This window comes from Protopterus annectens, chromosome 9.part0 (assembly GCF_019279795.1).
Source record: "Protopterus annectens isolate FY-2018-M chromosome 9.part0, PAN1.0, whole genome shotgun sequence".
NCBI lineage: Eukaryota > Metazoa > Chordata > Ceratodontiformes > Protopteridae > Protopterus > Protopterus annectens.
This window is the reverse complement of record NC_056743.1, coordinates 152,256,896-152,283,325: the sequence shown is the minus strand read 5'-3', so window position 1 is coordinate 152,283,325 and position 26,430 is coordinate 152,256,896. Positions and strand designations below refer to the sequence as shown.

The 26,430-nt window shown below is 38.0% G+C and overlaps 1 protein-coding gene across 1 annotated transcript in view; it reads left to right on the top strand.

The window, feature by feature from the left end:
* B4GALNT4 (beta-1,4-N-acetyl-galactosaminyltransferase 4) overlaps nucleotides 1–26,430 on the top strand; it is a 1,859,522-nt gene that overhangs the window by 371,767 nt on the left and 1,461,325 nt on the right. The window contains exon 3 of the mRNA XM_044082670.1: nucleotides 26,122–26,217. Coding sequence (XP_043938605.1) covers nucleotides 26,122–26,217 — 96 coding nt within the window. The remainder of the gene's footprint in view (nucleotides 1–26,121; nucleotides 26,218–26,430) is intronic.

Below are 26,430 nucleotides of genomic sequence, written 5' to 3'. Positions count from 1 at the left end.
TATTCAGTTGCCATGTTAGATAGCCAGTGGTGAAAGCTGAACGTTTTGTTCCATACCGTCTATTTTACTAGCTCATCATTCATTATTTAAGTTTGAGTCATTATTGTTCAACTTTGCTATACACAGCATGAGTTAGTTTTCATACAAAGGAGTAACTAAAAGGAGAGGATGTAGATCAGTTGGTTTAATGATCTGGTTATGCTATATATGTGTTGGTTGGCCATAGCAAATGCAGGTGGGCGTGTTCTACTCACTGCAGTTAACACAGCGTTGTAACATTCCATGTGGCAGTTAATAAAGAAGCTGTTAAACTGAAAACAGGTCTCCTCGCTCATTTCAACAGGTTGTAAGTGAAATCACAAATGGCCAGAAGCATTTACTATACAGCTGAAGGTCTGGAACAAAAACAAAATATATGGATAAAAGCTTCATAGAGACGGGGGGGGGGGGGTATATGTCTATGTCACACAAAAGACATCACAACCAAAAACTAAACCATAGCGCCAAACAGTGTATGGTGACACTGCTTCTTGATCTGACACTGTGCTGTTGATTAGTTGCTAATGCACACATCCTGCTCAGACTGCTGCAGACAGATACTTATTGATTACAGTGCTGATGTCTGACTGTAATGGAAAGTGAAAATAATATGGCAAACTTGTTGGATACACTGCAATCGTTCCACCACACATACGTGGTCATTTTTATTCAGAGACAATAACCATTTTCATAAATTACAACTACTTTTTTGGCTGTGTACCTTAGATATATGATTGTGCTAAAAATAAGCATAGTAAAGTATACCAGTTTGCTTACAGAAATGAGCACTAGTCCTCTACAAAGAGAATAACAGCTGCTTAAAATAAACAAATGACAATAGTGTCAATCACTTTTATCCCTAGACAGCCCTTGTGCCAATCAATTAAAACCAATGTTATTGGCTGTATACACCTCAGATATCAGAATTTAATAATAACAATAATAATAATAGCCATAGTACTTTTTTAATACCCCAAATATTCACACACACAAAAATACACGCACACAAAAATTACAGCCTCTTATATGACTTTGCACATTAAATATTTGATTATGATCAAATGAATCATCCAATGAATAACTAAACAAATAACTGCCACACAGGTATTAATCTTCTCAGCGCACAGCTATCAGTATTCAGTGTGTAACCTACTTCAATAAGCCCCCCCCCCCCACGCACACACACAAACATAGGTCTCAACCTCTTAGCCAGAGCCTAAGTTGTCTCACCTGGCACAAGGTGCTGCTCCCCAATCTGCCACCATTCAATACTACTACTACCCCCACCCCACTCTAGCCAGACTCCTGCATTTAGCTCAGATATCAAGCAGAAAGAAATACGTATCAGTAAACAAAGGACCAAAATCAGGGCAGCTATTGCCTTTATATACTTAAAACCTTGCTGGAATAACAAACGGAATTTGCATTAGCATACTTTTTCGGAGGTTAATGCCTGTCATTATTATTTAGTAATTGTAATACTCATTAATTTGCCAGAAAAAAGCAGAAGGTTACAATGAACAAACTAAAATAAGAGACAAAAAATCAGAGAGAATCTGCAAAGTCAGGGACAGTTGAAAGCATCTACACTCACATACACGCGTGCTGACACACATACACATGTACACACACACATATACACACATACACAACCATAAATTGCAGACATTTGTTTGACTGTGACTCTAGACCTTGGGCATTTGATTCTGATCAAATGAATGAATAATTACACAAAAAGGTGCCAAAGAGAAATTTATCTTCTTAGCTCACTACTGTCAGAATATACTGTATGACCCAGTGCAACCAAAAAACACTCAACATCTAAGCTTAAGGAAGAAGAAGAAATAAATAGAATAACAGACTTTGCATTAACATGCTTTCATGCTATTAAGTCTGAAGTAATTACAATCCTCGCTGATTTGCCAGAACGCCATACATTTAGCAAGAAAACAGACCAAAATATGATACAAAGTCAGGAACAGTTGAAAGATTCAGTCCCCCACCCCAGCCCCATATACCTTTCAACATCTTTGCTCAACAATTCTGGAAAAATACAAGAATAATGAAGGTATGAAGACCAAAGATCATAGACAATTTTTAAATATTATTATAATAGGTTCATAGAGCAAAAATTGTTCCATCAACAAGTATTTTTAAACAATAACAAAAAGTATAAAACTCTAAGTTTTGGATTTATTAACTGACTGTAATTCTCAATCTTTTGACAGAAAAGCAAACATTTTTCAATGAAAAAGAAGAAAATAATTGAGCAAATTCATGGACAGTTGAGAGAAATGCCCCCCCCCCCCCCCCAAGACACAAATACATACATATATGAACATACACACACACACACACACACACATGCACAGCTGAATAAATCAAGTACTTACCTTCCTATTTATTGGCTTCCTAGCCACAGTTAAAAAAAAAAAAGTAGCTGCATATGTCTGTACACTAATCCTTTCCTTCACTTTCAGTCTCAGGCTGTCACAGTCACCTGAGGCTGCTTGAGCCAATAGAAAGAGCTCCCAGGTTCTTCAACAGCCCTGTATGAAAAAAGTTGTACGACAAAGCTGACATGCTCAACAGCCAGGACATTTGTGAGACTGAATTTGGGAAGCCCAAAGTCAGGCTTTGCCAGCAAATTCTGTAATAATAATTCGTTTAACTGGACCTCATATGATCTCCATACATGTGCATTCACTGAGTTACAAGCACCCAGATCGAGAGAAATTTTAAAATAAAAGTTGACTTTCTGAAAATAGAACTGTTCATTTATTTGTTTATTCATTCATTTATTATTTTTTTTTAATGGGGGGTGGTGGCAGCCCAGTAGTCACTACTATAAGCTGCACCTTATAAAACAGCTGCATAACCATTAAAGACAGTTTTAGTTTGTGCCATAATGTGTGTGTGTGTGTGTGTGTGTGTGAGTGTGTGTGTGTGTGTGTGTGTGTGTGTATATCTAAAAAAATTTCAACAATTTTATGGTATATTGTTACATAGCAAAAGAGGCAGCCCAGTAAAATCTGCCCATACATTTCTGACATTCTCTGTCTTCCTTAGTATGTCTGCTTAGTTCTTGACTAAAGCACAAACATCAACCATATTGTCCTCATATGCTTTCTTGTCAAGTTCATGTCTCTCACAAACAAATGCACAATTCACCATGTCAAACTCAAACACATTTGAAATAAGTGACATGAATATTTTCAAATCTTCCAAAGAGATGGTGTTTTCAAAGTGTATTGCTAAAGCCTGCAGCATTTCTATGTGGGCAGATGAATTGTGTTCTTGGTATATTTGATTAGAGCACCAGAGAATGTCACATGTAGCTTGGAAAAGGGTGTGAACTCATATGCATTAAGCTAACTGGACATAAGTTGCAATTTTAAAATGAATTTTCTGGCTGTGATCACTAGATTAGACAGATTGTGGGTTCTTATCGCAGGGATAAACTGAGAGTATAAGAAGGCATTTAATGTCCAGCAGAAAAGATGTGTCCATTAAGCTACAAGGGTTAAATGACCCTTACCCATGCCTATGTTGTTTGAAAAATAATCCAGCTAACAGTTTGAGTTTTCTGTGTTTAAAAATACAAAACTAACTAAACAAATAAAATGAATTTGCCAAAAGAAAAATAAAGGTTTGTACCTTCGTAATACAAATATCACCTTTTCTTACAACACAGGTAACATCTGTTCCAAACAAATTGACTCCTGTGGACTTTACAACTTAACTTGCGTGGTCTTTCTAAATAAAAGGTGACAGTACTACTGGTGCTGAGAAGTATCACAAAAAAGGGTCAGGCACTGGCAAACTGTTTGCTCTTACACAAACCTTTCTGCAGTCAGGACTATGTTCCCTAACTTTTCTTTATTCACAGATACATCCAGACTCCTCTGGAACTTTTCCCCATGACATGCGAGTTGGGCACAGGTGTCCCTTGATAAAGTACCCTTAAGCTTATATCTAAGGACCATATTCCTCTTACCAGCAGATAATTGCCCTTGAAGTGGCAACCATTATGTTCAGCATTAACAATGGCAACATCAGAAATATGTCCACTACAAATACATAGTAAATAAAACAACTAAACTATACCTATTCTAGGTGGAACCACTAAACTATTTTACATTACCCCCCACCCCACCCCAAAAACACCTGTTTCAGGCCCTGTGCATGGATCATCCCTATTGTGGTGGTTGCAGTATACTGAAAATAGAGTTACTGCCACGTGCAAAGCCTAACATTCCACTCTTCCTGCTGGTGGAAGTACTGTAGTGATGCAAAGTTAATAATAAGGATACATGTTTTATCCAAGTAATAGTGCTAAAAAGATGATACCCCTTCTAATGTACAAACATGTCTGTTCAGTTACCAAATATTTGCTTTTGTTTTATTCAATTTCCTACTTAAGTAATATATGGAATGTTCTTTCTCTCACACACTGCGGAAAGTGCTGTATGTAAACTGACCTCTGAGGCATCTGTGCATACCATTAAAAGCTAAGAGAAATCAGGGAATGTCAAAGTGGCATTTAAGTGCTGAAAATAATCTGCTGTCTCAGTACTCCACCTTGTTTTTTTTGTGAACATCTTTCTCTTTGCAAGGTTTATGAGGTGGCATGTGATGGTGGAAAAATGTGATACAAGATTTTTTTTAAATATTCTCCCAGCTTTATTCAGTTCTTCACCTGGTTCTTCGTTTAGGACTCTGGCTGATTTTGTATTGTCTCAACTTTGTCTTTATGGGTTTTGATAGTTTCCCTGCCTCTCTTGTAACACAGATATTTTAGTTTAGTCATCCAAAGATTACCTTCCGTGGGGGATGTTTACTGGGAGCTGCTTCTCTAAAGGTCCCCAAAGCAGTTTGAGCTTTGGGCAGTTGTGAGTCCCAGTCTTCTTAGTGGGTTATAACCTTATCCAAATATGTTGCAGGAGGGATTGTTCACATGCAAAAACAACTTTAAAGGATAAGGGCAATGTTTGACACTTGCTGTTTAGTCTTTTTTTTTAGTATTTTGGGGCTAAGTGTAATGAGTCTTGACATTTCAACATTTCTATATGGATCCATAATCTCCTATGAGGCATCTTTACAGTGCAACAAAAGGGCAGCAGATAGCTGTATATATTCCATGGTCATCTACATAATGATGAAGATGGATGGAGTGCTTTGCTGGCATACATCATCACATCATGTAAAAGTGAATAATGGTATATGTCATTGTGCAGTCCACTAAAGGAATGAGTAGATGTGCTTGCTGCAACACCATCACCCCACATGCAGTTATAACCAACAGTGAGTGAGTTGCTTTTAAATCTCTGCAAGTAAACTGTCCACAAGCAACTACTGTTATAAGGTAATGTCATTCAAGGTACAGCTGCAAGGCCTGGTGCATTGGTATGGCACTGCTCTTACCTTCTTTGTCCATAATATACATATAATAGTCTTTCTTTTCTTGGCAGACAAGGATGTAAAGATAGCTCATGAACAGCAAAAGAACATGTTGAAAACAAGGTATCCAGTAGTTAGTTTCTAATTTGGTTAAAAGAGGTGTTAGGGCAATTACCATCTCTCCCCTGTCTACTTCTTTATACCTTAGAACATGACTTTGCCTGTTCTCACTTGTTTGCAATGGACTTAAAACATGTTGGAGGCATGTCACAAGTATTAACACCCCTGAGACATCAAAATGATGTCCTCATCAATGTCCTCCAGATCAGTCAGTCCATACAGGATAACATACAGGACATGAGTGACTATCTGGCCATACAGGAATGCATGTCCTTAAAGAAGTGTTGACAAATGGCTTATTCTGCAGTGTCAAAGACTGGTTTGGGAAGGTCTTTGCTAAAAAGTCAAAATACTAAAGCACTTTGAAGTATGTTATTGCCACACCTGCTTTGTTGACATTCTAAATACAGGAACTGCAATATGCAGAACAGTGAAATTTCAGGTTTAGATGAGGAAGTATATGAATGTCTGTGAATGCACTATTTCATCTTATTCCAAGACAGGTGATAGAATATATTTATTTTATTTATTTATTTATTTATTTATTTAACATTTGTTGACCGGGAATGTCCGACTAGGTTCCACACAGCCTGTTTTCAGCGGAGGCCCGGGGAGAAATGCTCCAGATGCATGTCTTTGGAATGTGGGAGGAAACCGGAGTACCCGGAGGAAACCCACGCGAACACAGGGAGAACATGCAAACTCCACACAGAAGGCACCCCAGCCGAGAATCGAACCGGAGAACCTCTTGCTGTGAGGCGACAACGTTAACCGCTGCACCACTGTGCCGCCCGCCCGACATATATACCATGTCTGAGTTTGCAGTATTTATTCTAAGGTAGATATTGGAATAAACATTTAGTCTGAGGTAGCAGTATCTCTCCATATTCTTACAGATAAACATCACTGTAATGGAAATTGAAAGGGAAAGATGTTCCCAAGTCAAACGTGTAAAAAGAAAATAAGGAGAATGTGCCACTATGCATCTCGATCTGATATAATGATTATGTGTGGTTTTGTTTCTATCTCAGACCTCTGTGGTGCCATGACACAGGAGTTTTTAAGTCCCTGCCATAGTGAGTTGAGGGTCATTCATAATTTAAATGTTGCAGGCTTTGTTGCTTTATGTCCCTTCCTTATACCCATACTTTGATGCTTGCACAGGATGTGGACTGCTGGTTTTAGCTCTTAGCTCAGGCACTTATAGTAACACATAGCTGTTCTACAGCCTTCCTTCACTGGTGTGATACTGGGATTTTTGGTCCCTATTACATGTAGGGTGGAGGCTCAATTCTGTAGGCACTTCCTCCAATGCACACTGTGTTCACTATGGAATCCAGTCCTTAATTGTCATAATCTGTTTCATGTGTCTTTTGTCCAAGATCCCAAACAATTTTTCCTTAGACCTTTACTGCCTCTGACATGCCAACAGATGCTCTTTTTAGAGGTATATCAGTGTCAGATAGAATTAAAACAATTAAGACAAGAAGTGTCACTGTTGGAAGAATATAGAAGAGGGAACAGATCAACAAAAATAATCAGAAAGATAGACGTGATAAAAGCAATGTGTCATATTATAACGCATCAGGATTTATCATGCACTATCACAAATAATAATAAACTAAAAATATCAGTGCAGGCAGAAAACTTAGAAGATACAGAATATAAAGGAAAAGTAGAAAATGAGCAATTTATTAATGACCCAAAAAAGTTTTATTGAAAATTGAGAAACAAGATACCTTTTGCAGAAGAACTTATGAAGATCCTGTGGAACATAACAAAGATGCTAAATGGCTAGAAGTAAAAAAAAAGAAAACAAAGTTTGAAGGTACAGGATATTAAATGGGATGAAGTAACAGCCAGAGAGATTGAAACAAATTTAAGAAAAGCTTCTAACTGGAAAACTCCAGACCCAGATGCAGTACCTAACTTCTAGCTAAAAGTTTTAACATTTTTTCACAAAGATTTAGCCATGAGTAAGACCTATTTATATGCACACCCCAAACAGACACCAATCTGGCTAACAATAGGAAAAACAATGCCCTTACTTGAGTGAACCTGCAAGCTACCTTAAAAATTATAGACCAATAACTTGTCTTCTGACGACCTATAAACTATACACTGGAACTGATGCTGACAGAGTTTATAGGCATTTAGAAGAAAACTCAGTTATGACAATAAAACAAAAAGGCAATAAAAGAAAGTCATATAAAACAGAGGATCATTTGCTGTTAAAGTCAAAGTGGAGAACTGTAAAAAGGGAAAGAATCTAAGTATGGCATGGATTGACTACAAAAAGCATTTGACAGTATCCCACATTCATGGATAAGAGAGTACTGAAAAACATAGATACACCCTGCATTGATAATTACATCACAGCAACCATGAAACAGAGGCAAATCACTTTGCAGTTAAGCCATGATAAAGGACAAATTATTATTTCAGGGATACAAATCCAAAGATGAATATTCCAGGGTGACTCTCTGTCACAGTACCTCTTTTGCCTTGCCCTTAACCCATTAAGCTTTCTGCTTAAGAGATTAGGTCATGGCAGTAATATGTCTCCCAAAAAGGAACAATGTATAAGAACTTCTTATCGTCTTTTTGTTGGTGATTTAAAACTGTATAGGTTATCATATGAGGAATGAAAGCACAACTGCAAGCAGTCAAAACTTTATCAGATGAGATAAGAATGTCATTTGGTCTAGATAAATGTGCAAAAGCAGCCTCATTACATCCAAGTGACGCCTCCAGGTGCATATACAGTTACCTCCTACTGCTCCTCTAGGCGTCAAATATTACTTGTTCATATTGCATTAATAATTCCAAAACCATGCTACATACAAGGTATCAGAATATTTTATCTTGAAGCATACATGATGGCAAGCACAATTGTATTGATATCTGACCTCTTTTCAATGAGTATTTGTTAGAATTGTAAGGTGATAACTTAATGTTTAAACACTCAAGCCACTCCCACTAGGAGTTAAAGGTACACACTCAAAAGAGTTGTACTGGAGGGAATGAGTTGGCAGGAAAGCTGCAGTACCAAGAAAACATCCGTTTGGGATAAGAATGTGATACCAAAGAACTTGAGCAAGAGAAACTGTATAAATATTTGGGAATTGATGAAGGATCAACAATAAAACATGAACAAATGTGAATAAAACTTAATAAGGGATATTTTAGAAGACTTAAATTAATCCTTTAAACAGCATTGACATCTTGGAACAAAATTCAAGCTTTAAACCAATTTGCTCTTCCTGTCCTAACTTACAGTTTTGGAGTGATTGACTGGCCCCAAAAAGTGTTGGATAGATTAGACAGGAAAACAAGAAAGATGCGTCATACGTCAAATGATTTACATTAGTGCATACCAAGATTATATATTTCCCGTTGTGTAGGAGTTATGTGTCTACTTGAAACTGATTACATGTATAGATCTGCAATTGTGGAACTGCATACATATCTGCTGACCTCATGAGACCCAAATGTAATGAATGTTTTGAAACATGAGGAGAATAAGTCTAAGACGACTTTCCTTCTTATCTTAGCAGAGGCATATTGGCATCAAGCGGGAATAGAAATCAAACCATAAGTAGATAAAAATCAGGCAGCAACTGAATGTGCCAAAAAAACAAAATAAAGAATATAAGGCAAAGGATCAGATGAGAAGGCAAGAAATGTGGAAAATGCATAAATATAGTTGCAAGTATAGAAAACTTCTGGAAGAATCTCACACTGATCAGGATTGAATGGAGGAATTGTTAAGGAGAGGTGAATTCAAACCAAAAGATGAAAGGTTAATATTGGCAGCCCAAGTTAGTGGGCTACACACACGTGGGTTTACAAAGTCCATTGAACATGTGGGAGAAACAGACAAATGTAGGTTTTCTAAAACAGAATTGGAAACAGTCACACACCTTGTTGCTGACTATGATATACTAATGGCAGAAGGACTGTATACTGACAGGCATAATAATGTGGCAAGCCACTTGTACTGGGGATTGTGCAGACATTATGGTATTGAAGTGGCTGAACAACACTGGCAAAATGAGTCACAAAGCATTATAGATAATGAGGAAGTGTATAACACATGGGATCACCCTTTACTAACAGTTCAAAAAATAGATGTGAACAAATCAGATATAGCAGTCCATGAAAAGACAACAAAAGTAGCATTGATCATTGAAATTGCTACACCCAGTGACTAGTGTTTTACAAGCAGAGAGACACAAAATCATAAAATACCAGGATTTGCAGGCAGAAAAGAGGGCAATGTGGAAGAAGGATACCCAGACAGTTCCAGTAGTAGTAGCCACAATGGGTCTTATAAAAAAGAATTTACAATTGTACTTAGATGTGTAACTGATACATGTAACTCCATACAAATTGCAGAAAGAGTCAGTTCTGAGCACATTGCTGGTACTGCAAAGAACACTTCTGGCTGACGTCAAAGATTGAAACAATACTAATTTCATGAACCTTAGTATTACTTTGACTGACATAGGAATGGGGCCCATTATTGTCATGGTATTAGAAACCTAAAAGATGCAGAGAAATTAAAAAACATCACAAATAGTCTTAAGGACGATTCTGTGGTCTGTTTGTTTTTTCACAGAGCCTAAAATAAAACTTTTAAGTTATACAATGTAGCTGCAGGGCTCTTTGTGATGTTAGGAATGTGTGTTTTTATTTCATTTATTTTCGCTGTGTGCTCTTGTAAACACAACATTACCATGTTTGACTTCTCCATTTCAGATCTGGGACTTGGGTAAGTTTATAATATGCAAAACTCCCAGAAGACAGCCATTTATGTGTATACAGAAAACAAGGCACATTGCATGTATAATTTTACAGCTGCATGTGTTAGGGTCCTTTAAGCTGCTATCTGGAAATAGTGGTATTTATGGCTTTGTCTATCTACCTTTTCGTTCAACTACAAACCCTTGATTATAGATGCTGTCTTCTTGGGATTTATTCTGCTTACAGAACTGTCCATGCTTTTTCATGTCATGAGATGCAGGGATCAAGCCTTTGTGGTTGTTATTGAAATATATAAATGATTCACCTCAAATTGATTATAATCACAACCAAGGAATGAATGCTAATCTTTCTCCCAGCATCCTCTGGAGAAGTATCAACCTTGTCATTTATCCTGTCAGGGGGAATTTTCTTGGTTATCGACTATAGTTTTGACTCTATTATTAGTTTCATGTCATTAAGGCCATACAGTAACCCTTAAAGCCTAAAATGCCTTTTTATGTATTTCTAGTTCACACCCGTATCTCTTTATGGCATCCCGAATTTTTTGGGTCTGGCTTCTTTAACTAAGTGTCTTACCACCTAATGCTAGGTGATATTAGAAAGGGCAGTGAGTTATTGACAAAATGACAGTAAGAGTGTTAGTTTAGGGTGAGCTACTGGGGAAAGGTTAATCATTGTTTGCCACTTATTACTCATATTTAAATTCATGTTTATTAAAAGAGAGACCTACATTTTATTGAGGTATATGGTATGAAATACCAGTATGGGAGACAGGATAATTCACTGAAAATACTAGATTATATCACACAGTATTAGAAATATTGTTAGTTTGCTAGTAATTATGAAAATAAGCAATATTTTCATATGTAATTAATACTTCAAAAACCAAGCGACTTACAAACTGCTGCATGACATTAGGTAAAACCTTAGATGCTGTTGATGTAAACTGTCTTTAATATTTGCTCTGTAAGTTGCATGCCTTGAGAGATATCCAGTACTATCTGAGTTGCTAATTACATATCTCAATAATCATGCATTTACAGTGAAATTTCTTGCTGTCATGTGAAAGTGTATGATTAGCAAAAATGTTCTAACAATATATATGTAGGCTGTATAATTTTCAAGAAATGAAAATTTGTGTAAGTTCAGAAAAATATAATTTGGGATTTATATGCATTATAATGTATTACAGCATTTATGGAAACGTGTATGAATGCATTGACTATTAGCACTGTAAATGATACTTTTTACTGATAACATTGCTATTTGGATGGTTTTAATAGTTTTTATTATTCACAACATATTTACTTTTGTTTATCTTATGCTTTTTAAGTTTATTTTTTAGAAAATGCTCTAGAATGCAAGAAGTGTGCTGGCTGCTAGAAATGTGACATTCCACACCACTTGGGTATTAATACGTAAAACAGTAAACATGCATAATATGGTAAAAGATATATAAAACAATCAGTGTACAAACCCCATAGAATGAGAGGAGGAGGTAGTGATTCATTTACATAATATTTGAAATACAGTACGATTACAATAAATAGCATGTACAGTTACATAAATTATGTAATATGCTAGAAATTATTAGTTATGAGAAATTATAGTTATTCAGAGCAGTCCTTGGTCAATTCTGATTGTTTCTTAAACACAAACTTGTCTTTGCTTTGGCTCATTAGCAGCAGTACAAAAGAACTGCCTGCTCACACCCTTGTTCTCCCCCTCCCCCTTCCCTGTTTATTACCTTAAGCCAATCCCAAAGTTAATAAATATTACCTGTGGCAGGCACCATTTTTTAATACTACAACCTCCCTTTGTCACTATCATATGTTCATTTATCAGTTTACTCTGTTACCTGATTGTTTCCAGCCCCCTCATAGGAGCAACTAACAGGGTCTCTACCCACTTCGCTCCCCACCCTGCCCCCATTCCTTCCTGCCCCCAGTGGTCCTACCTTTATTACACTCACAAACCCCTCCCATCTTTCCAATAGCCAACCACAGCACTAACCCAACACTGCCTCCTCCATTTTCCCACTGCTATCACACCTCCTCAACTAACATGTACAAGCATACCTTACCTATGCTCACTGCATGCACTCTCCTTGCATAGCTCACATCCTACCAAAGCTCCATCATTCCCCCCACTCAACCACTACCACTGTACTACTATTCACACCACCACTCATGTCTCATCCTGACTCAGCTCCCCTCCCACCAACTCAAGAACCATCCCTATGCACCCCCGCATATTCTACCAACTATGTTACTCAAACATAAAGCATCCCTACAACTTAACATAACTAGCCCTAAGTGGAGACATCCACCCCAACCCTGGCCCTACCATCTCCAACCCCAATCCTCATAATCAGACTAAAAACCACAACTTCTCCCATATCACAGCCAATAGAAAGCCAAGTGACTTCCTTCTTCTAAGCCTAACTATGAGAAGTATATCCAACAAAGTCAATGAACTCCATGCCACCATAGACTTGTAATCCCCAGATATAGTCATCCTGACAGAAACCTGGCTAAAGCCTCACATTACTGGTTATGGCATACTAAGAGTAGACCGGCTAAACAAGAAAGGAAGCGGTGTAGCTATTATATTTAAACAGCATCTAAACATCCAGATCTCAGAATCATCAGCTCCACAAATAGCTATTGAAGAAATAATATATACCAACCTCAAAATAAACCAAAACAAAACCATCAACATAATTGGATGCTACTTCCCACCTGGCCAAAACATCCCTCCACTAGAAAACCTCCTCAGCTGGTCTACCCACCATCTCCCCCAAGAAACTATCATTTTAGGTGATTTCAATATTGACTGGCAATCCTGTTCTGGCAACAATCCAACCCATCATATAAACCTTCATGGCTTCACCCAACTAGTCCAGTCACCAACCAGGATAAATAAAAACTCCAGCAAGCACACTACCCTGGAATGGATACTAGTCAGTAAGAGCCCCCAGTCATATATAACAGGCTGCTTATCAGATAGCCTCAGTGATCATTCCCCAACATTCCTACTCAAAAAATACCTATACCAAGCTAAACCTGTCATCTACCGATAAATATGTAAAAAACTAAACTTTAACCCACTCACTTTCATCTCATCCCTCAAAGAATGTAACTGGCATCCCCTAAAGTACCTCAGTCTTGACGACGCAGTTGAATTTTTTAATACTACCTTCCTGAGCATCCTTAATTACCATGCCCCCATAAGACTTTCCAGAATGAAAGCACAACCCTCCCCAAGGCTACAGAAAACCACCAAGTTAGAAATGAAAAACAGGGATAAAGCCTGGGATCACTGGCGCAAAACCAAAACCCCCTCAACTAGACAGAAATTCCTAGAACTACGCAATAGAGTTAAAAAGCTAATAAAACAGGACAAATTCCAATACTTCCAGTCTGCCCTAGACTCTTCCCCAACACAGCCCCAAACAATTCTGGTCCTCCATAAACTCCATCCTCCACCCAGGTAAAGTCAGTACCCCTCCTCCTAACATCCCTCACTCCTCCAAAAGTATTGCTACCTCATTCAACACACACTTCACACAAACCATACTATCACTATCACTCCTCTAAAAGTATTGCTACCTCATTCAACACACACTTCACACAAACCATACTTTCACTAGCTAAACAACACAACCCCCCCCAACCCACACCTTCAACTAATAAGCTCCCCACTGCCTTCTCTTTTTCTCCTGTACCTACCTCCAACATAAAAAAAAACCTCTTAACTAAACTTAAGCCCACCAAATTATCAGCAGACAACCTCCCAAGTGAATACCTACAAATCACAGCTGATGCTCTGGCCTACCCAGTATCCATCTTGATTATCTGATCTCTGTCAGAAAGTTACTTTCCCACACTGATGAAAGTATCACACATAATTCCCCTCCACAAGGGCGGCCCCTCCACAGAACTAACCAATTACCACCCCATAGCTATTCTCTCTCCACTCTCCAAAATACTAGAGAGATGTATACATTCTCAGGTCTCAGACTACCTCCTTACTAACAATCTCCTTTCCAATACTCAGCATGGCTTCCGACCAAACCATAGCACCACCAGTGCCTTACTCTCCTTTACTAACACTATCCTTCAGCATAAAAACAATGGCTATCTCTCCTCTGCTACTTTCCTAGACCTATTTAAAGCATTTGACATGGTCCCACACAAACAACTCATCTCTGTCCTCAGTAACCTAGCCTTCTCTCAATCAGTCACCAACTGGTTTCAGAGTTACCTGTCTGACTGCCAACAATCCTTTGTATGGCAGAATGACATATCTCCCCAACTACCTGTCTCCATAGGGGTTCCCCAAGGATCCATCCTTGGACCCCTACTCTTCTCTGTTTTCACCAATAATCTAGCCTCTGCCACCAAACATGGCACACTCATACAATACGCAGATGACTCAGCCATCATCTGCTCAGCCCAGTCCCTACCTAAACTGCAAAAAGTCACACAGGAAGCCTTTTCTTCTGTTGAAACTTGGTTATCCGATGCCCAATTAATACTTATCCCAAACAAAACTAAACTACTCATCTTCCAACCCAACAAACATACTCAAAACAACTCTCACTTTAACATCACAGCAAAAGACAACACCACTATATACCCAACTAAACACACCAAATTGCTAGGAGTGGAAATAGACAATTAACTAAAATTTGACATTCACATATCCATGACCATAAAAAAGTCCACAAAAAAACTAGGAGCATTATGCAGAAATAAGCAACTTCTCACCAAAGCAGCAAAGATTTCAATAGCAAATTCCCACCTTATCTCCACTCTACTTTATGCCTCTCCAATATATACCAACCTAAGGCAATGTGATCTAAACATGCTAGAGACCTGCTACAACAAAATCGCCAAATTTGCCACAGGGGCATCCTACTGTAGTCACCACTGTCTCTCACTTGCTGAACTGGGCTGACTTGAACTCCCTCACCTCCTTCAATTGTATCAAGTATCACTCGCCCACAAACTAGTAAACATCCACTAAATGTCCCATCCCTCCAGAATCTACTTCAACCCTATCACACCACCAGACCACTAAGATCCAGCAACAAAAATCACTTGCAGATCACTAAAGCCAATAACTCTGCTGGTGAAGCACTATTCTCTTGCACCATAGCCAAATTATGGAACTCCCTTCCATCCACAATTACCTCCGTACCATCATGCACCCACTTCAAATCTTTACTAAAAGCGCACCTAAAAACATGTTGGCTATGCCCTTGCAACTCCCACTCTAATATCACCCACCCCATCCAACCACTACCTTTCTTTCCACCCCACTAACTACCTTGACTATAGCAAGCTCAGATGCTCATAAGCCTAGTACTTATTATACAGCAAGAACTTCTTATTGTAACATTTGTTAATGTCTGTTATGTACTTCGCAGTTAAAGATTCTAGTTGTCTACTGATGTACTATGTTCTTCATCTGTAAATCATCATCATCATCATCATCTTTCGGCTGTTCCCGTTAGGGGTCGCCACAGCAGATCGCCTGTTTCCATTTCTTCCTGTCACACCAACCACCTGCATGTCCTCTCTCACCACATCCATAAACCTTATCTTAGGCCTTCCTCTTTTCCTGTTACCTGGTAGCTTCATCCTTAGCATCTTTTTCCCAATATACTCAGCATCCCTCCTCAGCACATGTCCAAACCAACATAATCATGCCTCTCTGGCTTTGTTTCCAAATCTTCCAACCTGGGCTGACCCTCTAATATACTTATTCCTAATCCTGTCCACCCTCGTCACACCCAGTGCAAATCTTAACATCTTTAATTCTGCCACATCCAGCTCAAACTCCTGCCTTTTTGTCAATGCCACTGTCTCCAACCCATGTAACATAGCTGGTCTCGCTACACTCTTGTAGACCTTCCCTTTCACTATTACAGGTACTCGTCTGTCTCAAATCACTCCTGATACTCTTCTCCACCCACTCCATCCTGCCTGTACTCTCTTCTTCACCTCCCTTCCACACTCACCGTTACTCTGAACTATTGACCCCAAGTATTTAAACTCATCCACCTTCGCCACCTCTACTTCTTGCATCCTCACCATTCCTCTATCCTCCCTCTCATTCACACACATATATGCTGTCTTAGTCCTGCTGACCTTCATTCCTCTTCTATCTAGAGCATATCTCCATCTATCCAGGGTCTCCTCCACCTTTTCCCTACTCTCACTACAGATCACAATGTCATCTGCAAACATCATAGTCCATGGGGACTCCTGTCTGATTTCGTCTGTCAACCAGTCCATCACCATTGCAAATAAGAAAGGGCTCAGAGCTAATCCTTGATGTAACCCTGCCTCCACCTTAAATGCATCCGTCACGCCCACCGCAGACCTCACCGCTGTCACACTACCCTCGTACATATCCTGTACCACTCTTACATACTTTTCTGACACTCCTGACTTCCTCATACAGTACCACAACTCCTCTCTAGGCATCCTGTCATATGCTTTCTCTAAGTCTACAAAAACACAATGCAACTCCTTCCGACATTCTCTGTACTTCTCCATCAACACTCTCAGAGCAAAGATCGCATCTTTAGTGCTCTTTCCTGGCATGAAACCATACTGCTGATCACTAATCATCACGTCCCTTCTTAACCTTGCTTCCACTACTCTTTCCCATAACCTCATGCTGTGACTGATCAATTTTATCCCTCTGTAGTTACTACAGCTCTGCACATCACCCTTATTCTTAAAAATCGGTACCAAAACACTTTTTCTCCATTCCTCAGGCATCCTCACACTTTCCAAGATTTCATTAAACAATCTGGTTAAAAACTCCACTGCCATTTCACCTAAACACCTCCATGTTTCCAAAGGTATGTCATCTGGGCCAACAGCCTTTCCATTCTTCATTCTCTTCATAGCTATCCTTACTTCCTCCTTGCTAATCCATTGTACTTCATGATTTACTATCCCTACATCATCCAACCTTCTCTCCCTCTCATTCTCTTCATTCATCAACCCCTCAAAGTACTCTTTCCATCTCCTCAATGCACTCTCCTCACTTGTGAGTATGTTTCCCTCATTATCCTTTATCACCTTTACCTGCTGCACATCTTTCCTAGCTCGGTCCCTCTGTCTAGCCAATTGGTACAGGCCCTTTTCTCCCTCCTTAGTGTCCAACCTTTCATACAACTCTGCATATGCTTTATCCTTACCTTCACCACCTCTCTCTTTGCCATGCACCTCATCTCCTTATACTCCTGTATACTTTCTTCATCTCTCTGACAATCCCACTTCTTCTTTGCCAACCTCTTTCTCTGTATACTCTCCTGTACTTCCTCATTCCACCACCATGTCTCCTTGTCGTCCTTCCTCTGTCCAGATGTGATGCCAAGCACCTTTCTAGCCATCTCCCTTACTAGCTCTGCTGTAGTTACCCAGCTATTTAGTAACTCTTCACTGCCACCCAGTGCCTGCCTTAACTCATCCCTGAACTCCACCTCACAATTACCCTTTTTCAATTTCCACCACTTGACCTTTGGTACTGCCCTCATACTCCTCATCCTCTTCTTGATAACCAGCGTCATCCTACAAACCATTATCCTATGCTGCCTAACGACACTTTCTCCGGTCACCACTTTACAGTCTCCAATCTCCTTCAAACTGACCCTCCTACATAAGATATAATCCACTTGTGTGCATCTTCCTCCACTCTTGTATGTCACCCTATGCTCCTCCCTCTTGTTAAAATACGTATTCATCACAGCCATGTCCATCCTTTTCGCAAAATCCACTACCATCTGACCTTCTGCATTCCTTTGTTTAACACCATACCTACCCATCACTTCCTCATCCCCTCTGTTCCCTTCACCAATATGCCCATTGAAATCTGCTCCAATCACCACTCTCTCACCCTTGGGTACAGTCATCACCACTTCATCTAATTCACTCCAAAAATTTTCTTTCTCATCCATTGCACACCCAACCTGTGGAGCATACGCACTAACAACATTCATCATTATAGCATCAATTTCCAGCTTCATAAACATCACTCTATCCGACACTCTTTTCACCTCCAAAACACTCTCAGCATACTGTTCCTTCAGAATAACTCCTACGCCATTTCTCCTCCCATCCACACCATGATAAAACAATTTGAACCCACCTCTGACACACCTAGCCGTACTCCCCTTCCATCTGTTCTCTTGCACACACAATATACCAACCTTCCTTCTGTCCATCATATCAGCTAGCTCTCTCCCTATACCAGTCATACTGCCAACATTCAAAGTTCCGACCCTCACTACCACAGTCCTAGCCTTTCTCCTCTCCTCCTGCCTTCGGCCATGTCTTCCGCCTCTTCTCCTCCTTCTGCCAACAGTAGCCCGATTTCTGCCAGCACCCTATAGACTAACAGTACTGGTGGTCGTCGTTGTTAACCCGGGCCTAGATCGATCCGGTATAAAACTTTTTCTTGGTGATTGCATGAAATGTTTTGGTGAAGTTTTACGCCGGATGCCCTTCCTGACACAACCCTCCCCATTTATCTGGGCTTGGGACAGGTATCAGATCATTTATAGTCATTTGTGTTTATTTATTTTTGCATGTATAGTGATATATGCTAGTAATTAATATATATAGATAAACACTCAGACTATATTATATGTATATATATATATATAGATATATATATATATATATATGTATATTTCTCTGAATATTTGTTAGTTATGAGTTTTTAAAAAGTTGAACAAAGTTGTAGGTGAAGACTACATCTTATGTGTTGTTGAGTACATTATGTATTTTAGTTGTTTTAAGTATAGTTCATTTATATAGTAGCTAGCTATATGCTAGTGGATGATTGCCTGATAGAGCAATTGTTCAATTAATCAATTAATACATTTTAAACGGTTGCCTATATAAAGTGAAGTTTTGAAATGTTTTTAAGATCTGAAGAAGCTTACATTAATAGTACGCGAAAGCGCTCATCCTGTTTGTTACTATTAAATTTACAGTTTTATTATATATGGTTCGTGGTGGTCCTTACTCATATACTGCTTTGATAAGACTGTCTTTTTTTGTTTTATGAGTGGACCTCTAGACAACAGCGGAGCATATGTTTATATTTTATAGTATTTGCTTGCTTTGTTTGGTTGGCACCGCAGCTGTCACACGATGGATTCTACACCCATTGAATTGGATTATAACCCCCAAGGAAGAAGTTTAAATCAGAGATGGAGCTCTATCACTGATCAAAGGAATAATCCGCTGCTCAGTTTGGAATTACAGCAACCGATAGCGGACTCTAATGCAGGTACTTTGGAAAATTTTGGTGAATTCAATTTGCTGAGTAGAGAGCTAGAGAATAATCTTTATAAGTTACAGAGGTTACTATGGCAGAGAAAACATATGGAAGCATGCTTACACTTCCATATTATTCCTCGGGGTATGAGGGTTCTCGGCATGCCATCATATGGCCACAGCCATCCCGAGTTATTAAAGAAATGGCAAGAACTTAATATAGAACTCAGCTATAATTATATGAAGCTACTGATTGACTATTTTTCTCCCTTGGAAAATGAACTCATGGTGAAGATAGAGGCTCTGAACAGAGATCTGTGTGACCGTTTCAAGGGAGATAATTACGATAAAAGATTGGACAATATCTATTTACAAGTAGCTGCATATAGTGATAAACTACAGCATACCAAGTATTGCAAAGTCCAAAGGGATTATAGAGATTTTGCTATGGGTCAAGTTTTTGTTTGGCCGAGAAATAATTCTACTCGACAAAAAACTGATGTGATATCGGCACCTATTGCTAGCCCTAATAATGAAGTATCTACAGATAATGGCAATGTTTCTTTAAGAATGGGGATTCCATCTTCCGTTGAATTGAATGCAACAGAAACACCTATTCCATCATCTGGTAGCAACGCTACAGTCAGTGCTCTAATGAATGCAGACACTCCCCCACCGAATCAACAGGCCTACAAAACTGGACAGCCTGAGTTTAGGTTGGGGCGAGATCTAAGTTGCCTGCTGGGAATATAAAGCGTTTTCTACCGTTTCCTGTACAAGTACGGATAACATCAAGAAGTCGATCAAACAGTCGGGGTCGTATGAAGAGAAAGCATTCAGGCGAGTATCAGGAACAGAGACGCCGAATGAAAGACTGAAGGGTTTGGTTTTCAACTATTCCAGGTTTGAACTTACTTCATCTGATTTTTCACTTTTAAACAAAGGACTTTCTTTTATTCCCTCGCAGGGAAGTTGTTTAAGTGAACTATTAACTGACTTAAGGGTGTTTGGACGTTCTGTGTTGCTGAAACTTTTTTTCGATACTAAAAATGTCTCACATGAGAAATCAAATGTATATCATTTTAAATACAAACGTTCTTTTACACCTGTTTTACATACACAAATAGAATGTTTTGTTAAAATATGTGAACAAGATTTTTATGAATATTTCCTGGGACATAAGCGGAAATGTTTGTTTTATAATCTAAGTAATGATGAGTGGCATTCTTTGAAGAATTTGAGTAGCAACACTGATTTGACCATCAAGCCAGCTGAAAAGGGGGGTGGGGTTGTGCTACTTAATACTGAAGAGTATAATGAAAGTATGTGTTCAATGTTACAAGAAGTTATCACATATAGTGAAATTAATAGAAGTTCTTTAAATGAAATAATTAGGAATATTCATAATGAACTCTGTGATCTATTAATGTGTAGACAGATTAGTTATGAGCTGTATGAATACTTTCTTGTTAAGCATCCGGTGATTCCATCCATAAAGGGATTACCTAAGATCCATAAAGGGATCTTTCCGTTACCTATGCGTCCCATAGTTTCAGGTGAAGGGTGGACTACTGAAACAGTTTCTGTTTATCTGGAGAAGTTATTAAGCCCATTGGTTAGAAAGATACCAACTGTTTTGAAAGACACTTATCAATTGATTAATACATTAGAACAATCTTTTAAGGTTGGGCTACCAGATATGTGCCTATTAGTTACAATGGATGTAAAGAATTTGTTCACATCTATTCCTAATTCCTATGGGATTGAGGCTGTTAGGGAGCTATTGAGTTGTAATTCAGAATTTAGTAATGACCAACAACTACTGATTTGTGCATTATTAGATATTGTTCTTTCTAATAATGTTTTTATATTTAACAACAAGTTGTACTTACAAAAATGGGGTGTCGCTATGGGCACCCCATGTGCTAATACATATGCTAACTTAGTAGTGTATTCATGGGAGCAACAACATCTTTTTAATAGTGAATTCTATAAGAAAATCGTACTATATAGGTGATTTGTGGATGATGTACTATTGTTCTGGAATGGTACCATAGAAGAACTCAATGAGTTCATTAAGTATTTAGAGTCTACAACAAGTTTTCTAAGATTCACTATAGAATATTCCAATTGTAAGATTGATTTTTTAGATATAACTATACATAAAAGTTTAGAAGGTAGCATTTCTACCTCGTTTTATAGAAAAACGTGTTGGAAAAATACATTACTACAATTCAATAGTATGCATCCACGCTTTATATTCCCTAATATAGTCAAAGGTCAGTTTATTAGACTGACCAGGCTATGCAAAGAAAGTATATTACTGAATGAACAGGCTGACACCATGGAACGCCTCTTTATAGAGAGAGGCTATAATAGTACTATGGTGAGAGAAATAAAAGCTTTGATTCTAAATGGACAAAAGAGATTGAATAGTAAGATAGACACTAGACGACAAGATGTCATTACCCGTGAAAACACTAATGATTCAAGAGTATCCTTTATTATGAGGTACACTAATGACAGCAGAGAGTTAGTAAAAATTATAAGGAAACATTGGCATATACTAACAGTTGATTCTTCTATAGCCAGAATAGTTGGTATGACACCAAAGTTTGCCTATAGTAATAGTAGGAATATGAAAATGTTACTCTGTATAGACCATGGACAATCAATCAATAGACAGCTATGTGGTTATGAGGGATTCATGGGTACATTTCCATGTGGTAAATGTAACTTGTGCACAATGATTACTACTTCACAGGTCTTCATACACCCGACTATGGGCAAAGTGTTTGAACCAAGGTTTCATGCCACATGTGATAGCACCAATCTTATATATTTGGCCACCTGTGTCCAATGTGAAGCGTTTTATGTGGGTATGACAACTAGAAGACTCAGAGACAGAGTCTATAATCACATTTATGATATTAGAAAATCTACCCCACAGAATGCTTTAGCCAAACATATTATGGGTAATGAGGGACATGAATTTAAGTTCAGGGTGTTACAGATGGTGACGCCTAGTAGGCGAGAGGGCAATATCGTGAATTACTTAGAGAATATAGAACTTTGATGGATTTTTAAGTTGCGAGCGCACTATGAACCTGGTTTGAATCAATCTATAACTATCAAGCCTGTTTTAGAAGCACGTAGATTGAAATGAGATAATAATAGTAGTACTAAATATAGTTAGTGTATAAATAGAGTTAGTATTCACTCAGTAATTTATAATATGTGTTTATAGCTATAGGTACAGGTATCAGATCATTTATAGTCATTTGTGTTTATTTATTTTTGCATGTATAGTGATATATGCTAGTAATTAATATATATAGATAAACACTCAGACTATATATATATATATATATATATATATATATATATGTATATTTCTCTGAATATTTGTTAGTTATGAGTTTTTAAAAAGTTGAACAAAGTTGTAGGTGAAGACTACAGCTTATGTGTTGTTGAGTACATTATGTATTTTAGTTGTTTTAAATATAGTTCATTTATATAGTAGCTAGATATATGCTAGTGGATGATTGCCTGATAGAGCAATTGTTCAATTAATGCATTTTAAACAGTTGCCTATATAAAGTGAAGTTTAGAAATATGTTTTTAAGATCTGAAGAAGCATACGTTTATAGCACGCGAAAGCTCTCATCCTCATTGTTACTATTAAATTCACAGTTTTATTATATATGGTTCGTGGTGGTCCTTACTCATATACTGCTTTGATATGACTGCTTGAAATGTTTTGGCGAAGTTTTACGCCGGATGCCCTTCCTGACGCAACCCTCCCCATTTATCCGGGCTTGGGACCGGCACAAAGAAATGCACTAGCTTGGGCATCCCCAGTGGCTGGGTTGTTCTTCATTTATAAATATGTTTGTAATTAATTGCTATGTTAAATTGTTAATCACTATGTAATCCAATGTAACTACTGTCTGTTTATTTTAATTGTGGAGCTTTTCTCCCCGGGCCTCTGCTGAAAATGGACCTACGTCCAGTCGGACACTCTTGGTCAACAAATGTAAATAAATAAATAAAATTATGGTAATGTGGAAGATAATGATTCTTGAAACCAGTAATGAATTATGATCTAATTACAGCAGAAATCCAAAAAGGAAAAAGCTGAAATATGTTATCCATTAACAGACAAGTGATTTCCCAGCCATAGGATATAACTAAAGTATATACAGGAAAAACTAAATTCCCCAAATTTCACTATAAGCAATCATCTATGTCAATGAGCTGTAGAGACAAAAGAAGGTGTAACATATCTGTTTTTTTTTCCTGTATCCAAAATAAAATATTACTTAAAATGTTTAAGTGACCATGTCTCTGACCTATAGTAGCATCAGATCCAAACACTTTTACATATCAACGTCTTTGTTCAAGAATTCTGGACAAAGCCAAGAATAATGTGGGTGCAAAGGGCCAAAATCTGGGACAATTTTTAAATATTACTGTAAATCTCCTAAAAAGTGAATAAAACAACAGGTTGTACTTAAACATACATTTTCTGAACTATAAGATGTATGAAATTCTATACCTGGCATTATTGACAGAATGTAGCCCTTAGTGATTTACCAGAAAATCAAAAAAAAATTGTGTGTAACAGGGAAAATATGAGTTAAAAATCAGGGTCATCCTGCAAAATTCTGGACAGTTGAGTGGTATGTTTTATCGCCATCAGCTTGAAAAGTATTCTGTGCAAAATCATGAATTCAGCCATAACAGAGTTTATTCAAAAGTAATGGAAACCTGACGTCTGCTGGATAAGGAAGAATACGAGTCTGTTAAGTGGAGATGTTACCCTTTGAATCTCATCACTTTCTTTGAAGAGATAACAGCAGCACTTGATTGAGGACCGACATTGCCTGATAAGGCACAGACACTATGCCACATAAAGGAATAACTTAAAAACAAAAGGTATCACAATTATTCCTTTTCTATTTGTTGACCAGGTTGGTTTGAACAAGCCTCTCTTCAGGGGAGATGTAAGGTGATATCCATACTAATTAAGGGAAATCTGGGCAGGGAACTTTGGAACTTCCTCCTTTTTTATGGAGGAGAAGCCAGGTATTTAATAAAGAAAAGTCACTGTAGAGGCCATGACCAAATGTAGTTTAGAAGGTGCTACTACGAATGACAGTTCAGGGAAAAAAAACGTAGAAACAGTTAACTTGCAATAGAAAGGACTGGTGTATATCATTTTGGTAATAATGACTGAGAAAAAAAGTGTTTACTACAACAGTGTTTTGCTGCTATATGTAAACATTTCAAAGATCTCAAACAGTTCCTGCAGTTGTAAAAAATATTTGAGGTCTGCACATTTCATATGTGAAGTGTAAGGATGAAGGTTATTTCCCATTAGACTTCGGTAACTACAAAGTGTCCAGCAAAATGATAAGATATGTAATGCACATGATGTTATTCATCTTAAGGCCATTCGCTAGATTACAATCGTGATTTAATGGAAGGTGATATATTTGTAACCAATAGTTTGACTTAGAGTGAAAAGTAATAATACTTCTAATGTGAAGTTTCCTTGAACTCCCACTCTTCTTATCTTTCTTTGGTGCTGACATCCAAATGTCCATATCTAGGTTTTGCTCTTCTTTTATCAGAAATATCATTACTTTAACACCAGCATAGTGGTAATCTTATAGGCTGGTGAGGTAGACCATTCAATAAATGGTTCTTGAAGCAATCAGACATTGCACAATTTACACTACTAGGCTACACAAATCCTGTTCATGACTTTCATCTAGGTCTGCATAGTTAATTTGTACCTCTTTCTTTCTGTAAAATATGACACATAGCATATGTTGTCACTGTTATTGCAAATTAATTGGCTGGCTTGCTAGTGCTATCAATGCAGAAGTGACCTTAGGCCAGATAAACAGCAGTTAGTGCAGAAGGCTAAGGCTATGAGCTGTAAGCAAACTGCTTTCTGTGTTCCTAGTTTGATTCTATCAGACTCTGCTGAGCCCGACAAATATCTATATTGATCAGTGCTCTACTGTGGTTAACAAATGCGCAACAAAAAAGATTCAATGTTATAGACACATGTACTTACAACCTGCAAGACAGATTTTATTGACATTTGCTTTGATGAAGTCACAGTGTGCAATGCATAGCTGTTTTTGAGTCAGCCAATGATGCTTTCTTCATCGAAGTTAACCGCATTTGTATTTGCAAGACCAAAGTAAAGGCACATTTGTGAAGTGATGATGTTCTTGTTGCTGTAGTACCTGCATTATCTTGCTATCATGTGTGTGTGTTACAGACCCTGGGCTGTGAAGAGACACTAAGTGCCAGCATCCAGTATCTTGTCTTCCAAATACCATGCTCAAGTAAATGATACACATTTAAAAGAAAGCAGCCCAGTGCAGAGGTTAATTAAAAGGTCAAAGTTGAAAGCTATGCTTCCATAAAGAAACATAAACCTGTTATGTTTGGTGTTCTCTGTTTACAGCTTAAAGGTCAAGCAAATCTCCATGTTTTTGAGGACTGGTGTGGAGGATCAGTAAATCAGCTTCGCAAGAATATTCATTTCCCTCTCTACCCTCATGTGAGTACATTGCACTACATTCATATTTTTGGAGAGCATGGAAGTTGTAGATAAATGTCTGCCTGATTAATAAAATGGTAACTGTAAAATAAAATGCCATCTTCCAGCAGGTTAGAGTGTGTAGAGCATGATGGACTTGTGATAGTATTTGTGCTTGTTTCTGGCCCCATGTTATACATTGATGGAGCTCTGGCTCTGATCCAGGAAACCCGG